This window comes from Vigna radiata, chromosome 6, assembly GCF_000741045.1.
Source record: "Vigna radiata var. radiata cultivar VC1973A chromosome 6, Vradiata_ver6, whole genome shotgun sequence".
Lineage (NCBI taxonomy): Eukaryota > Viridiplantae > Streptophyta > Magnoliopsida > Fabales > Fabaceae > Vigna > Vigna radiata.
In genome coordinates this window covers 29,109,647-29,126,771 of record NC_028356.1, presented here as the reverse complement: position 1 = coordinate 29,126,771, position 17,125 = coordinate 29,109,647, and the positions used below count along the sequence as shown (strand labels likewise).

General features: G+C 32.2%; 1 protein-coding gene and 1 pseudogene across 1 annotated transcript; both read left to right on the top strand.

Moving 5' to 3' along the window:
• The first annotated feature begins 1,568 nt into the window (after nt 1–1,568).
• LOC106764907 (transcription factor MYB3R-1) lies at nt 1,569–9,465 on the top strand. The gene is made up of 12 exons (XM_014649345.2): nt 1,569–1,817; nt 2,119–2,290; nt 2,868–2,922; nt 3,111–3,168; nt 3,557–3,651; nt 3,879–3,982; nt 5,537–5,665; nt 5,981–7,652; nt 7,737–8,065; nt 8,315–8,429; nt 8,509–8,712; nt 9,089–9,465. The coding sequence occupies exons 2-12, from the start codon at nt 2,214–2,216 to the stop codon at nt 9,206–9,208; spliced, it is 2,958 nt and encodes a 985-aa protein (XP_014504831.1). The 5' UTR covers nt 1,569–1,817; nt 2,119–2,213; the 3' UTR covers nt 9,209–9,465.
• A 2,814-nt stretch (nt 9,466–12,279) lies between these two features.
• Nucleotides 12,280–15,120, top strand: LOC106763679 (annotated as a pseudogene).
• The last annotated feature ends 2,005 nt before the right edge of the window (nt 15,121–17,125 follow it).

Sequence of the window (17,125 nt, the reverse complement as noted above, 5' to 3'; positions counted from 1 at the left end):
CACGTCGAATTCGATAACGACGTTATATCAGGAGACGTTAAATTGATGTCGAATTTAAAAATTTCGACGTGAATTTAACGTCAAATTTTGTCAATATACAATGTTATTTAACGTCGAATTTTGTCAATATACGACGTTAAATAACATCGAATTTTGTTAATATACGACGTTAATCAATTTTTTTTTATATAATTGTGATCCTCTTTTACAGCTCCACGAGACCTGAAAAACAGAAAAAATAATCATTTTCAGTTTTTGTTATTTTATAAAACATGAACTATGAACAATAATATAGGATCAATCAAAGAACAATAACAAATAACAAAGAAGTTCAATCAAACATCAAACAATAATAACAAGCAAGTTCAACCAAACAACAACATCAAACAAGTTCAACAAAAAAATAACAAACAAGTTATCAACAAATAAGTTCTTCAAAACGAAAACGAAAACTAACCTCGGTTCATCGGAATAAAGTGTTGCCACCAGTGAGAGAGAAAGCAGGATGTGTCTATGAAGGACAAGAACATGAAAATAATCGGTGAAAACAAACGAAAATCATACCTAAAATAGTTAATTAACATGCATTTGTATCAAATGAAAGAAAAATTACATGTGATGGTCGTCAAACTTCGTTCGAAAAAAGTTTGAGCAGAGAAAAGGGTCCTACGCGCTAAGATAAAGTGAATGAATTTTCAATCTCCCGTTCAATTTTTTTTTGAATTCACTAACCTTTTAACTTCTAACGCTGGGGCATTCGACGTTTTATATTCTTTTACGTCGAATTACAATTCTAAACGACGTTTAATAATTGCATTTATTTACAAAAATGTCACCGATCATTTTTAACGTTGACTATTGAGTGATTCGACGTTAAATATGTGATGTGATGTTATAAGCTGTTTTTCATACATGTGCTTTTCCTATAAACAATCTCTATTTGAAAAGTAAGAAATCTTTGCTAGAAAAAGTTTAAAAAATCTTCACATAATATACTCATATATAAGTAAAAACACAAACACATACGTTATAATTTGTTTCAAAATTTAGTTTAGTTTTTCCTTTTCAATTTCTTATTTTAATTAATATTTACATATTTATAGTTGAATAATAATTGAAGCTAAATTATCGTACGATACTCATTCACCTATCTTGTAAAAACTTGTGAGCCACTTAAAACTACTTAATCATAAATAAAATAAATAAAGATAAACATTTTTATACACACTTATCAATGTTTTTTTATTATTAATTGAATTATTAAAAATCATAAATTTTGATGGGCACACTCTCATTTAATAATTTTCTCTCTTAATTTCACAGTTTTCAATAATAAATTTAAATTGATGCTAGAGTGTGTTACTCAGACTTATTAAATATAACTTAAATGTAAAATTAAACAAACTTTTAAATAATTTATCCGTTCAAACTTATTATAAGAAAGTTACTAAAATTATTAAAATTACAAACTTCAGTTGAAGATAAATCCTGAAGAAGTACCCGTTAGATATTTAAAAAATTAACGTATTTTTCTGATGCATTAGGACAAGTGTAACATTTTTTCTTAGTGGAACCATAGTATTTTTCGAGACAACTCATAGGGTTTGAAACTTTTAGGGTCCGCCCATTCATGTGTGTTTGAAAGAGATAAAGTAGAAAGAAGACACTCTCCAACGTTCCCATTTCTCTCTCTCAACTTTCAAATTTTCCTTTCATTTCCGATCGTTACAATAGTTCAATTTGCAGATCCTTCTTTGTGAAACCCTGTTCTCTGATTTGCTAATGCGATCCATTTCGATCTTCTCTATCTTGCTAAGGTGATTATTCCCTACACCGCTCTATTCATTTAGTATGCTTTTCGGAATGGGTAATACTCATTTCTTTGTGTCTATTGCTTAAATGGTACTTAGATCCTTGAAAAGAGAATTAGAGTAATACTAGTTTTTTTACTTAGAAGATTTTTGTAGAAACCGGACAATCTACGGTTTAAAGGTGTGGATTTGTAGAGGTTTTTGTGTTTTCTTGCATTATTAGTCTCCTCTAATATAGTTTTTTTGGTTAATTTTTGTTGTTGAAGGTGATGTTCTGACTTTTTTTTTTTTTTTCTGTTTTATTTAGTTCTGTGCAGGAGGGGTTTGTTCCTGTGGCTCTTTGGAACGGATTATAATGATTTGGAGAAACAAGTTTGAAAAGAGTTGCAATCCATTGAGAATATGGACAGTGACCGGAGCGTGTCTGCTCCATCTCATGGGCAAGTTGACGGCACTCAGAGAGTTAAAGCATTACATGGGTAATTTTGATTCATCTGTCCATAATGTAACGCTATAGTTGTAATACAATTGTTCTTTTGAGATTAGACAAAACAAAAATCAATAGGATTTGTCCAGATGGGAGTTTCGAGAAGAGGGTTTGAAAAAAATTATAATTTTGAATAAGCTGTTTTAGGATTTCTTACAACCAGGAGAAAAACTATATTTCCCCATGAAATACATGTTAGATTGAGATGTTAAAACAATTGACGTGTCTTTATTATAAAAGGCAATTTTAGTCTGTGATGGGTTATTTTCTACCTTTCAAGTGTTGGCTCATTTATATAAATGTTGTCTTTATTATTCCCAAAGGGGATGTTTGATGGATAAGATTTAAATGTTGTATTTTCTTGAAACAAAAATGCTACATTATTAGCCAGGAGGATTGAAATACTTTCGAATTATAGTTTATCTTCGTGCCTTCACTTTACATTGTCTTTTTTATTTGAATTGATAATGTTAGGGTTGTAGTCGGTAAACGTACTAGGATTTTTCTTCTTTGAGACATTGATGATGAAGTTAACTGGGTGATGCTAACCATAAAGTATCTATTTGTAGGAGGACTACCGGCCCTACAAGGCGTTCTACAAAAGGGCAATGGACACTAGAGGAGGTAGTTTTTCTTAAGTTTAGTGATGTTGTTTATCCTAGAAAATACTTAATTTAGTTTATTCTTGTTAATGTTTTCCATTCTTCTCTTTTTACTTATAATTTTGGTTATAAAAGTAGTATCAATTATACACTAAATAAATAAATAGACACGTAACACATAGTAGAGTCATGTTATTTTTTGTGCTGCAGGATGACATCTTACGGAAGGCAGTTGAGAAATTTAAGGGAAAGAATTGGAAAAAAATTGGTAATATATTGATATTATTCATTGTACATTCTAGTTTCTAGTGTGTGCTTAAGTTGTTTTGCATCTCTTTTTCCTGATCCATGTACCAGAAGTGAGCTTTCTCCAACTAGCCACTTGTTCAAATGATTTAAATGAGATGAAAACCTATGTATTGTTGGGGGAGAGATTTGCTTTATTTTCCTTGGTAGGTTTCTAATGTCAACTCCCTCGTACTCCTAAACCAAATTGTAATTTTAATCTGTCCTTGTTTACCATTTATTTAGCTTGTCTCTTATGAGTGTTTGTTCTTTTTGCTTGGGAACTTTCTTAAACAAATTTAGCACACATCCATGTGTTTTTGTATAATGTTTTATGTTTGCTTTTCTAATTACCAAATATGTGCTTGAAGCGGAATGTTTCAAGGATAGGACTGATGTGCAATGCCTGCATAGGTGGCAAAAGGTTTTAAATCCTGAACTTGTTAAAGGTCCATGGTCTAAAGAGGTATTCTCTTCTTTCCATTTATTTTTTGTGCTCATTTTATCATATTAGAGTTATTCTTTCTACCTTTCCTGCTTAAAACTAGAAGGATAACATGGTATTGGAGCCTATTCGATCATAGTCTACCATTCAATCGGAGATGCTTCCATTCCTTTGATCTGACCTTGGACTATCAGTTCTCTAGTTAGATATATATTAATAACATGTTTGTTTAATCCAATTGCAAGCAGGAAGATGAGATAATTATTGAATTGGTGAATAAAAATGGGGCTAAAAAGTGGTCATCTCTTGCACGACATTTACCTGGACGTATTGGTAAGCAATGTCGAGAAAGGTATGGTTATTGGATTGTATTGAATTTCTACTAATTCGTTCCTGTATTCATTAAGTTTCTTTTTTTCTCAAGTAATTTGTTCTAGATTATTGTGTCCTCACAACCTAGTTTATTGTATCCTGGAGTATTTCACTCAACCTTATTTGTTGTTACCTGTCATAATATCCATAGCTCAATAATGGATAAGTTTTAACAGTAGCGTCAAATTCACAATAAAAAGATTTTCACTGTACAATACCAATATAGATACTAGAAGAGTAGTTAAATAGTGCACCGTGATTTCCCTTATTGCCCTTTTTCATTGTGTCATGTCAAGGTTGCTATCTTCCCCATTGAGTTGCACTTGGCTGGTGTGCTTGGCATGTATGGGCACCACAACCAATTCTGGGCATATGGTCTGCAGAATCTTTGATCACTTAACTAGTGTTGCTTCATCAATGTTGTTAAATAATCATTATGGCCACACTATAACACTAACATGGTGTTTTTGGACTCCATTGTTCACTATCCATTATTTGCTATTATATGCCAATGTCTTTAATCACCACGATGGCCTGCCATGCCATGGGTTGTGGATTTCATGACCCATTTTTGCTTTTAGAAAAGGTAACTTCATGCTTAAAATATATTGACCCGTAACAGGTTGTTGATTTATCTAATAGTATTCTCTTCGTCTTGATAAGAGCTTATTTTTGTTATTTCACTCTTAAATCATTGAAAAGCATCCATAGATAGATGCTTACAAAAGTATAATTATTTTTTGGTAGAGAAAAAATGAATATATAATATAATTAATGTAATTATTTCCATAAATAAGATATATTTTAGTTAGATTAACATCTGGACTTTAATCCTTCTTTTGTGGATGATATAGTTTTGGTCGAAGAGTCAACATACATAATTAGAGTTGGGCTTTGTTGACAAATTTTGGAAATAAACTACTCCCTCAAGTCGTTGAGGATGGAAGAACTCACATCATATTTTTCGAAGTTAAACATTTGGGAACAATAATACAAAATATGGGGAAATTACTAAGGGTGTCATATAAGTGAGATGGTTCAAATGCAGAAAGGCATGGGAGGTTATTTATGATCACCTAGTACCTACTATGGTCAAAGTTAAGTGTTATTTGTACTGTTACATGTCTGGCTATACTCAGGTTAAAATAGAGAAAGGTATCGGATGTTATTATGATTTCCAAGTACCTAGTAAGCTCAAAGGCACTTTTTATTATAATGTTGTATGTTTAGCTATACATTATGATATTGAGAATGTTTAAATGGAAATGTAACCATTTAAGAAAAGTGGATACTAAAATAGTTAAGATGGTGCGGACATATTAATACCCAAATTCCTATATCATACTATACACTAAAGAGGTTAGTGCTTTCGTCAACTTGAGCTACGGGGTAGGGATAATATGATGTTCATTTTTCATTTGGTCTTTAACGTAACTGAATGAGTTGTGATCTGTGTAGTCAACCCTGTCTATTTTGGGATGGGGTTTTCGAAGTAATTGTTGATGCTCATTTTTATTAATATAATTTGTGGTAGGTGGGTTAATCATCTTGATCCTACTATAAAAAAGGAAGCATGGACTCAGGAAGAGGAGTTGGCTCTAATACATTATCATCAGATATTTGGAAACAAATGGGCCGAGTTGTCAAAGTACATTCCTGGAAGGTATATATGCATATTAAATTATTTTTCTGTAAACTGTGAACATGCTGTCAAGCCACTTCACATCGAGTTACTGTTCTATTTTATTGATGTTCCAAGGCACATTAGAAATTTGGATTCACAAAGTTTTGCAGGCTCTGATATGAGAAAGACAATAAAATTTTAATTGAAGTTTTTCGGTTTGTTTTTATATTTTTTCTCTCCTAAAGGATTTCTGGAGTATCTAAAGTAACTGTTTGATATCTAAATTACAGTATGAGTAGTGCCTGATTTTTCCATGTGCCATTTTATTTCATTCTCAATATTCTGTGTAAACAGGACAGACAATGCTATTAAAAATCACTGGAACAGTTCTGTCAAAAAGAAATTGGATTCTTATTTGACATCTGGTGTCCTTAATCAGTTTGAGCCTGTACTTCATGTTGGAAATTCAAATCAATCAACAAGGTTGCAGTGTAGTGGAGATGGTAACTGTTCCAAAGGGATTGAAAGAGAAGAGGTTTCGGAGTCTAGCCAAGGTTCAGCTAATGCTGTTTGCAATACTGAATTACAAACTAGAGAGGCGACCTGTAGGCCAAATGAAGAATGTAATCTTCGAAAGGATCATAGTCCAAGTCAAGCATCTTGTTCAGAGCCATATTATGTATCAATTGATGATGTTAGTATATGCATTCCTGAAATTTCTCACCAAGAGGTATGCACTTCTCAGTTCATTGAGCAACAATCACGTGAACTGGGAAATTCCATAACTGGGGATTGTCATATCAATTTACATTCATTACCCAATGTTTCATCAATGGTCGTGGGGCAGGATTCCTCGCAGTTGCATAGAGATTGTGTAGCTTCTAGTGAAATCTGTGACATGGTGAATGTTCCATTTCGGCCTTCAGAGGCGTTGGGTGCTTCAACTTCCATGGTGCCTGCATCTATAGGTTCTCTTAAACCAGAGCATGTGTTGATATCTGATGATGAATGTTGCAGAGTTCTGTTTTCAGATTCAATAAATGATGGGTGTTTTCCTCCTGTAGATTATATTAAAGGTGAAGAAACAGTTAAATTTTCTGGATGTACTTCTTTTCGTTGCCAATCTTGTAATTTCCAGATATCTGAAACTGGTGGATCCTCAACTCCTCAGCTAACTTGTCCTCGGTGTTCTAATAATTATCAAGGAACTTCGTCCTCCCTGTCAAATCCTCCAGTACTTTCTGCATGTGATGATAGGGAGGGGCCATCTGTGAATGACAATCATTTATATGGGGCACACGGTCAGCAGTTGGTCTCCACAGCACCTGCTAACCTCACTTATGTCAATTACATATCCAGTTCTCCCTGTGTGGATGGTATGGGTACTGTAGTAATGGAAGAACCACGTGACCAAAACACAAATGTGCATACAGAAAAGGAGGACTCAGGATCTCTATGTTATGAACCTCCCCGTTTTCCAAGTTTGGATATTCCTTTCTTCAGCTGTGATCTTGTACAATCTGGGAGTGATATGCAGCAAGAGTTTAGTCCCTTGGGAATCCGCCAGTTTATGATGTCTTCTATGAATTGTCTTACTCCTTTTAAGTTGTGGGACTCACCCTCTCATGGTGATAGTCCAGATGCACTGTTAAAAAGTGCAGCTAAAACTTTTACAGGTACACCATCCATATTAAAGAAACGGCACCGAGATTTGTTGTCACCGCTCTCAGATAAAAGAGTTGAAAAGAAACTTGAGACTGACATGACTACCTTCACCAAAAACATTTGCAGTTTGGATGTCATGTTCGATGATAATGAGACTCAGGAAACGGATATCCCTTCATTGCAAAAACAGAACAGCAGTGCATGTGTTGATGATGATAATAAAGAAAATTGCGGACAAGCTTATAAGCCAACTGAGTATGGAACTTTCGATGAAAAGAACTCCCATAAAGATACTGTAGACAATTCTCAGCCTAATGTGAAGCAACAGCGGCTAAGGGTTGATGCGTCAGCTGCTGCCACTGTATGTACTAAGTACTAATTATGTGAAATTTTGAAATACTCACTCTTTTCTTTGATGAACTTTTCACTTTATTCTATTTATCAGGAACAAGAACCTTCTGGAGTTTTGGTTGAACATGATGTGAATGACTTGACGCTGTCTCCTGATCAAGTTGGTTTAAAATCAAACAGAGGTCTTGGTACAAGTACTAAAACACCCAAAAGCATGAACAGAACCTTGGAAGAAGTTCCAAATCAGAACGGCCATTTGAAATTATCTTCTAAAAATCCATGCTCAAGGATTAATTCTAATTCTCCTTGTGTTCGAGCAAAGGAGCATGAAAAACTTTCTGTTGCTGTTACTCGTGTACAAGCTCCAGTGGACAATTCAGGGGAACAAACCAGAAAGGATGGTGGTTTTGAAACATGTAGCATGTAAAATTCCCTGTACTTGTTATCATTTATTTATTCCTGTATTTCTATTTTTCATTGTTCCTTATATAGTTGATTGTTTTTTATATTGAAACCGTAGGTACAACTGCTAATTGCTTAAGCTGTTTCCCTAGAAATTGTTTCTATGTGCCACACCTTAAAACTTTTTTTTTTTCTGCATACTACTGGATTATTTTCACCTTGGTCCTAATTCTCTCATTGCAACTGGACTGTCTTGTTGTTTGATGGTAGATTTGGTGGAACACCTTTTAGGAAAGGCCTTGAATCACCTTCCGCATGGAAATCTCCTTGGTTCTTCAACGCTTTTCTATCTAGCCCCAGACTTGATACCGAACTTACAGTTGAGGTACTATATTTTTTTTTTGGGTCTGTAGGTTAGATTTTAGTTTTTCACCGTGTGCTATAACCAATAAACATGTTTACAGGATTTTGGGTATTTAATGAGCCCAGGTGATAGAAGCTATGATGCAATCGGGTTGTTAAAACAGATCAGTGAACATACTGCTGCTACATATGCCAATGCTCAAGAGATTTTGGTAAATGAAACTCCCAAGGCATTACAGAAAGATAACTACCAAGGTTCTCCCAATCAGCCTGGGAACCATTCTCAATTGGCTTCAAATGCATTGGTAAAGCTAATATAATGATTCCTTTTATGCATTATAATTATAGTTGGATCTTTTCATATGACATTACAAAAACATGTTTGAATGAGTAAGACAGTACTATTTGTAAAAGATGGAAGTGAATTTGTTTGATGCTCTGTGTTCTGCCAATGCGAGAGAATCCCAAATCCGAGTGTTCTAATGCATTTTCTACCGAACTATGTGGAGTCTAGATAAATCTTAACGGTTATTGTTTCTCTATTCTCATTTTCCTGTGCAATTTGGAAACAGAAACAAAGTGAATATACGTATGACATTGTGGTTTTAAAAGTAAAACAATATGGAAAATAATTGTTCAAACTACGGATTGTTAATGTTGTATGGAATTTGTTGTTTGCAGATAGAGCGGCGTACACTTGACTTTAGCGAATGTGGAACACCAAGCAAGGGTGATGACAACAAATCCTCAGCTATAAGTTCCAAAAGCCCTTCTTCGTATCTGTTGAAAGGTTGTAGATGATTGTCTAATATGGATAAAACCTGTATTTGCTCTATATATTATATATATATGTGTGTGTTACAAATATATGTATAGTATTCCATTTCAATGAAATAGTTTTTTCTGTAAGCAATGAAGCACCTCGGCGATCCAAGCTGATTGAAATAAATATCTTCCTTTCATTCAGTAGTGTGGTGCTTCATAGTAAGCGAATATTTTGGTCGAGTGAAACTTTCAAAGTTGTCAGGAATTTAGTGAAGTCAGTTCAAATTTGTTTTTGCATGACTAACTCTTAACATGCATTTTTTTTTCTTTTGACTTTATTATTATAGGAAGGGATCGAAATCGTTGGTATTAAATATAGTAAAATTAGGTATAAAATTAATTTCTCTTATGTCTAAAATACATATAGAATAATATATTTATAATGATACAAGTTTATATATATATGATAACTAAACATAAATAAATATGGTAAATAGTATGTTAAAATAACAGTATAAATATCAAACAAAAAAAAGTTTGTTTTTCTAGTTAATATAAAACATAATATGTTTAATACTCATTAATTTGGTGCATATAAATTATATATAAAAGAATTATTACAAATATAATGAATTCTTAATTTTAAAAGACTTAGTAAAGTATTTATTAATCAATTATTTGAGTTATGAAATAATAATTAATCTCAATATGTTTAAATATATTTTTTTCAATGATAATTAATTTTAATGTGTTTGGTTTTTTATATTTTGTTTCTATATTAGATCTTGTCGTAATATTTTGTTTTTCATTTTTTCAAGAAATCAAATTATCAATAGAGACATAATACTTGGATATAGATATTTCATTTAAAGATCTTGCCTAATTAGCATTTGAATAACAAATAACTTTTATATGGTTATTGAACGTATATAATAAATCTTTTCTAAGAGATCTTTTGTATATAAATGACTGCATTCCAATGATCTTCACATGGAAAGTTGAGAAATTGGCTCAGTACACTTAATGTAAAAGAAATGTCATGACAAGTAATTGTTAGATAATTTAATTTCCCAACTTATCTTCTATATTGTTGAAGATCTGAAATAGACTCCTATTGATTTGGTAAGAAAGTTTGGTATTAGATCCATGAATAGGTTTTGAATTCATCAATTTAGTTTTCTCCAAAATATCCAATGTATACTTCTTTTGAGATATAACAATATCATTGTTGAATTGTGCTACCTCAATACCCAAGAAGTATCTAAGTTTGCCAAGATCTTTGGTTTAAAAATGATGACGAATATGTTGTTTCAAATGGAAGATTCCATAGTGGTCATTATGGGTAAGAACATTGTCTTCAACATATATTATCAAATAGATACATCTAACACTTGAGTGACAATAAAAAACTGAACGATTTGCTTCATTTCGAGTTATACCAAATTGTTGAATCACGTTACTAAATTTTCCAAACTAAGTCTTAAAAGACTATTTTAAACCATATAAAGATCTGCGAAGGCAATATACTAATCCAAAAGAATCTTCCTAAGCAACAAATTTGGAAGGTTTCTCCATATAATTTTTTTTGGCAAATCTCCATTAAGGAAAACATTTTTTACATCAAATTGATAAATAAACTATTGTTGAAGAGCAATTATAACCAGAAATAAACGAACAGAAGCCAAAAATAAATAAACAAAAATCATCTTTGTCACTCAAAAAATGTCATTATTCAATCCAAAAATGTGTATTTAGCTTTTGACTAGAGCTTTGATGTAATCAATAGCTCAATCACACAATTGGTCATGATTTGAGATAAAATTAAATAATATTTATAAAACTTTTATATACTATGAAAAACTATCAAGGTATTGGAATTAAGATTACTAAATCAATATTTTAATAGAAAAGATAATTATAATTAAATAAAGTAACAGGCAAACAAAAGACAAATTAAGTGAATGATAATACAAGTTGTAATTTATGATTTTTAGCCTTTCATCTAATATGACACATTGCTCACTAAAAAAGGAAGAAATGTCAACTAGCTTTTTCTACTACTTGATATAGAAACAATGAGACACATGCACAACACATAAGAGAAGAAAATAAATTAATAGATATTAACTAATGTGAGCATGAAAATAATGAGTCAAAAGACGGAGTCAAAGAGCTGAATCATAAGTAGATTACAAGTAAGACAGAAAGAAGAAAGAAAAATGATAGAAATCATAATTGATTACTAAAAGAATACAAATAATTTTTTTTCGTAAACAAAATTATAATTTATAGAAAAAATTAAGTAGCTTATTAAATATCACTTTTTAGTATCAATAAAATTAATAGTCATTCATAATATTTTAATTAAATTTTATTCTCAAATATAATTTTACAATTCAGCGCTATCATGTCACATTCTCTCCACGTGTGCCCATCGTACAACGCTTTTCTTCTTCTTCCACCGTGATCTCTCTCTGATTTTTTTGAATCTCGCGTTTAAGGAGACCACAACCTCTACACGCTCTCGTAGATTCAATCTGTGTGGACTCAGGGAAACTCTGCAGTTTAAGGTGCTGGTAATGCAACACGCTACTTCACTTCATTTTGTTCTTCAACATTGTCTTTCTATGTATTATTTACAATACAAGTATTCACAAACAAGTGAAAATTCAATTGAATATGTTGCATAGGTGTGATGCGAGTTTGTTTATATTATATGATTGTTTCTTGATTTCTGTTAGTTAATGCTGTTATTATGAAGTATTGGTGTATCGTTTTCTTGTTTGGAACAATGCTGACAGCAAAAAAATTGAACCTAAGACTTCCTAATGGGTTTTATGTTGATATTTCAATTGAATTCATTTTTCTATCGTAAAATTGGTAACGGGAGTAATCAGTGTCTGATAAAAAATATCTTGGTTTTTCATTGTATTGTTGATTTTGGTAGTAGTATTGATATTGGTGCTGATGTTGATGCCACATTGGTGGTTAATCAAGAGGTTATGAACTTTTGTCGTAAGCACATGTCCTTTATATTGACTTGATCTGCTCTTGTAGGATCTCTGCATTGGGAATTTGTTTAATTTTTTATGCTTGAGAAACCTGGCATGGGAGTTGTTAATGTTTCTACCTCTTCTGCTATAGGACTCCATTAAGATTGATCAGTCATCAGCAGGGACACAAGAGACTCTTTATTGTAGCTTTTAAAGGAAACAAATAGAATAAAACTACTTTGATTTCAACTCAGGAGCATATTCCTCTACCCGTGGAAACGGCAAAGAAACAAAGGAAAAGGATAGGAAAGAGTAAGGAGTCGCTGAAGAGGGTGAGAGCTGTCTCTACTGATGAAACTTTTCCATTCGCCTTGGATGTGGACAGCAATGAAGCTGCAGCCAAACTTGAAATTATATATAACTCAGTTCAGTATCTGATACGTGTAACACGGAAGATATAGATGGAGGAGGAAGAAGGTTGGTGATGAACATGAAGACAGAAATAGTGCTAAGTGGTTAGAAGCCTGAATAAGAAGGCCAAACGATTGAGTCTTGATAAGAGGATTGCATTGAAAAGGAATGCAAATGAGAGGGTGATTGTTCAAGCTCAGAAGAAAAGAGATGTTAATAGAGTAGAGAAAATTGATGCGCTTATCAGGGAATATTCGGCATCAACTGATTTAGTTAGCATGGACTGGAAGAAAATGAAAATTCCGCCAGTTCTTCCTTATTCAGAACATGCATGGTTATTTCAGTTGATGGAACCTATGAAGGTGAAATTGTTTTCCTGTTTTGGTCTCCAATGCCCTTCCTTTTATGATTTTTCCCTTCTCAAAATAGAAGTTTACACCTTTGATTGTTGGATGTCAAAGAACCCTTCAAACTAAAAGTTTAAGCAGGAAGGTAATGACCTTCAGCTGATTTTGTCTTTGGTACACATACACTTCATGTCAAACTCACTTGGGCTTGAAGGATGTACAGAGCAGAGGTTGCTCTACTGCATGGAAATTTAATCATGAGAATTAGTAATCAAGGAATCTTTAAATTTAATAGCTTAAGATCCTGCGTGAAAATTCAATTATTTGTGATATTAGGCTGTGTTTTTTATGGTTCAGGCACTTCTACAAGTGAGAGAAGATTTACAGGAAGTAGGGAGAGAAATTTCGGATGGTGAACTAGCAGATGCAAAAAGCATCAGCATTGTTCAAGTAATGAAAGCTAAAGAGGTTGGTCAAGCTGCGAGAAACAAGCTCATAAAGGTAACATGGCATGTTCAACTCTTCTTTTAGATTGGCTTATAATAAGCCTTCAAAGATCTGTGATTTATTACACATCTATTTCTTTTTCTTCTCTCTCTCTCTCTCTCTGTTTGTTGCTTTGGAAACGAATTGTTTAATTGTTGTTGATTTGTTTGCTGACATTCCTTGGAATAAGTAATAGTTATATTGAGATTAATAAATCATAGTGATATCTATTACAGTATTGTTCGTGATTAACAGATATTTTCAAGAGGTTTCAAGATCTTTGTCAGGCTGGAGTTAAGGGACTTATCATGGCAATTGATCGATTTAAGTCAAAAAGGAGACTTCATCTTTCTACATAGATTCAATAGAAATGAATTAAATGCAAGTATTGAAACATGGATTAGAATCCTCTTGGCTTGGAAAGAAGAACTTCGTTCCAAACATGTGTAGGAAACCTTTTTTTTATCAAGCTTAAGTCATTAAAAGAGACAGAAGAGAGATGGAAAACACCATCACTTGAAATGACTCACGATAAGTAAGAAGAATCATCATTTGAATTACAAACACCTTAAAAGAAAGAGTATCACACTCCTCAAAAGTGGTCACAATTTTCTCGAGAATTCTCAGAATTTCATTTCATTCAAAAGTATTAGACAGTGGTCCAAAGCCTCTTTATCTAGGAAAAGTGATGCCAAAAGTAAAAGCTAAAGAGCCAAGGTTCTGGGTGATTCCTACACTAGGCGCGCATTCCACATGTGGTTCCTTGAATGTGACTTCAACTTGGCGCCTAAATTTGAATTAAAATAGCCTAGATAGCTCTCGGTTAGGCGCACCAATTGATGCATGTTTTCCTTGCATTGCTTGGTCCTTGAAGATCCTAAAAGCTTCCTATGACGGCATGCTTCAAGTGTGATGCACCATGATGCTTGGCACTCCAAGCTATTTATTGAATGCTCAAAATGATCTAAGTTGTTCCCTCAGTGGCGCCCTTCAAGGTCTTCGTCCCTTGTCTTTAAGACAATCCCTACAAAGCTAGGCCAAACCTGTTCTCTTATTATAACTCAATTAAAATCTATTCCAAAATTACAAACAAACCCTAAGACTTTAAGTCCATGAAATGTAAAAAATAAGAAAATAAAGACGTTTTTGTGAACAAGAAGATTCTTAAATCACGCTTCTAGTAATGAACAAGTTGGAAGTTGGTCATTTTGGAAGGTTTTTCGCATGTCAATTCCAACCTGTTAGTTAATTTTGTAAAACCATACCATCGAATTGACATTGTCATTTGTTGGGATTGCTTTTTAGCTTGATTCCTTGAAGCCAAAGGAAAGCTTAGTGATCAGAAAGAGATATGAACTTGATGGCAAGGGAGACAGAACATTGGCTGAAATCACTGGGAATGGTTCGGAAGTATGAAGTCAAGGCTCTCATGAAGCTTAAGCACCCTGCTCGGTTGGATTATCTCCGTCGATATGTTGTATAGTAAATTGACAAATGTATATATGCTTCTGCTGTCGTTATAGTCCCAGTTACCTATAGTCATGCACATGATAATTCATATTACGATCATTGAAACATACAAAATCATGAGCCTTAGTCATGTAATTTGTATATGAAGGAGTTATTGGTCGTAAGAAATAACGACCTAAAGCATGTTACATGGTTACATGTAATGAGTTGTGTTTATAAAATTTTGTTCCAGATTACAATAACGTCTAGAGTTGCTATCTTTGTACTATTAGGTAAAACAAATTGAATACTGAATTCGTCAATTCAAATTATTATTTAACAGATATTTTTATTAAATTTTTACGAGAACTAAAAATTGATTATATTTATAATAAATTTAATACATATAATTTATATATACTTGTTTGTGGTAGTAATATTGTATTTTATATTAATTAGAAAAATATAGTTTTTATATTAATTATGCTATTTTACATATTTATTTATATTTAGACTTAGTTCACATTATTATTATTATTATAAATGACTTTATGTATATTTTCTCCGCAAAAGAGATTAAACATATACCTAGTTTTTTTCACAACATTCAATAAACACTGATCATCTTTAACAAAACATCTACAAATACATGTTTTACAAATATAAGTTTTGTTAAACAAAAATGATTAATGATTATTGGCCATTCTATATGAACTTATTGGGCTCTGTACAATAATATTTGTAAAGCTTCTCGGTGCAAAATCATAGTCTACTTGAAATTACAGAGAGTGACATTTTATTTGCAAAACTTTCACTTTATATTAAATTCTTTTCTCTAAGAAAGAATGCTCATATATCATGTTATTTCTACTAATAGGATTTTTTATAATCTCTTTGCAAAATAAATTGGTCATTAAATTTTAAAGTTAATGCATATAAATATTAATATATATATTTAAAATGTTTGTATTTAGTGTTGTTCTCTGATATTAATTTGTTAGCTAGGGTTGGAGCTTAACCTAGCATATAAAAGAGTATTCAAGTTTATATTTTCATCTTATCTATGCTTTCTTCTAGTAACTATCCATAATTACACACATGTACAACAATCCTATAATTCCCCACTTGAAGTATATTTATAAAAAAGTTGCTATTAGCCTTCAAATAGATCAAATCTCATATATTCGTATATAAACTTAACAAATTATTAATAAACTTAAAATACAGAAGTTAAAATATTAATAACTATGTGACGGAGGTACTATTTTGTTCAGAAAATCTAAAATTTAGGTCTCATTTCAACCATTGTTTATGCGCAACTTGTTTTTCAAAATTATTCAGATTCATATAATAAATGGAGTTAATCTTTTTACCTTTAGCAACTTGCTACAATTTCATGGCCTTGGTACTTATTATGTCCTTCGTTGGCTTTATCATGGGCATCACTCCTATTCTTATTCCCATTTCTTTGTCTTTTCTAATTCCGTATGCTTCTTACACGCGGTATCTCTTTTGCTATTTATCCAACATGACTAGAGAATTTTGCATTCAAGTATCTATCTCACTAAATTCAAGATATATTTATATAATAATTTTACAATCTAATACCCATTAAAATCACTTAAGAATGATTATTATTTTTAGAAGGTTGGGGAACCAACTCTCTACCGTTTAATTTTCGGACTTTACATAAATTTTCAATCACTAATACAAAAATATTTTTATTAGAAGCTTGGCCAACTGGAACATCTCAAATTCTTATATTAGACATTTCATAAATAATATAAGTACAGTAACGTTTATACAATCATTGGGAAATATAAAGTAGTTTACACTGAAGATACATATTTCTTTCATATCTCACATAAAACACTCATAAAATTTTGATTGAACTTTTCTCTAATATTCTTTTGCCTCCCTTGCACGAGTTTAGATGTCGTTTCCTCGTCTACTCTCATATAACACCTATGTTAAACATCGCACAAACATAATTTTCCAACAAAAAATATAAACAAGTAAGGGTGAGTACCATGCAAAAAACTATTCAAAAGTAGGTATAACACTATTATTACACATAACTCATTCACAACAAAATTCATGTAAGATGTAAATGATTATAATGACTCTATTATCCGGATAGCATGTTGACGGAAGTCTCAGGTGGTCATGCACTTGTGATGACCTCCACTCCTCATACAACAAAAATCATGGCCAAATACAATGCACCATGCTATATTGTATTATTTGCTTACTTTTATAAGATGAGT

Excerpts from the sequence above, each read along its gene's own strand:
- LOC106764907 (XM_014649345.2), top strand. The coding sequence starts at position 2,214 with ATGGACAGTGACCGGAGCGTGTCTGCTCCATCTCATGGGCAAGTTGAC. Across the intron at positions 2,291-2,867 it reads AGAGTTAAAGCATTACATGG|GAGGACTACCGGCCCTACAA; the intron begins GTAATTTTGATT and ends ATCTATTTGTAG. Across the intron at positions 8,430-8,508 it reads ATACCGAACTTACAGTTGAG|GATTTTGGGTATTTAATGAG; the intron begins GTACTATATTTT and ends ACATGTTTACAG.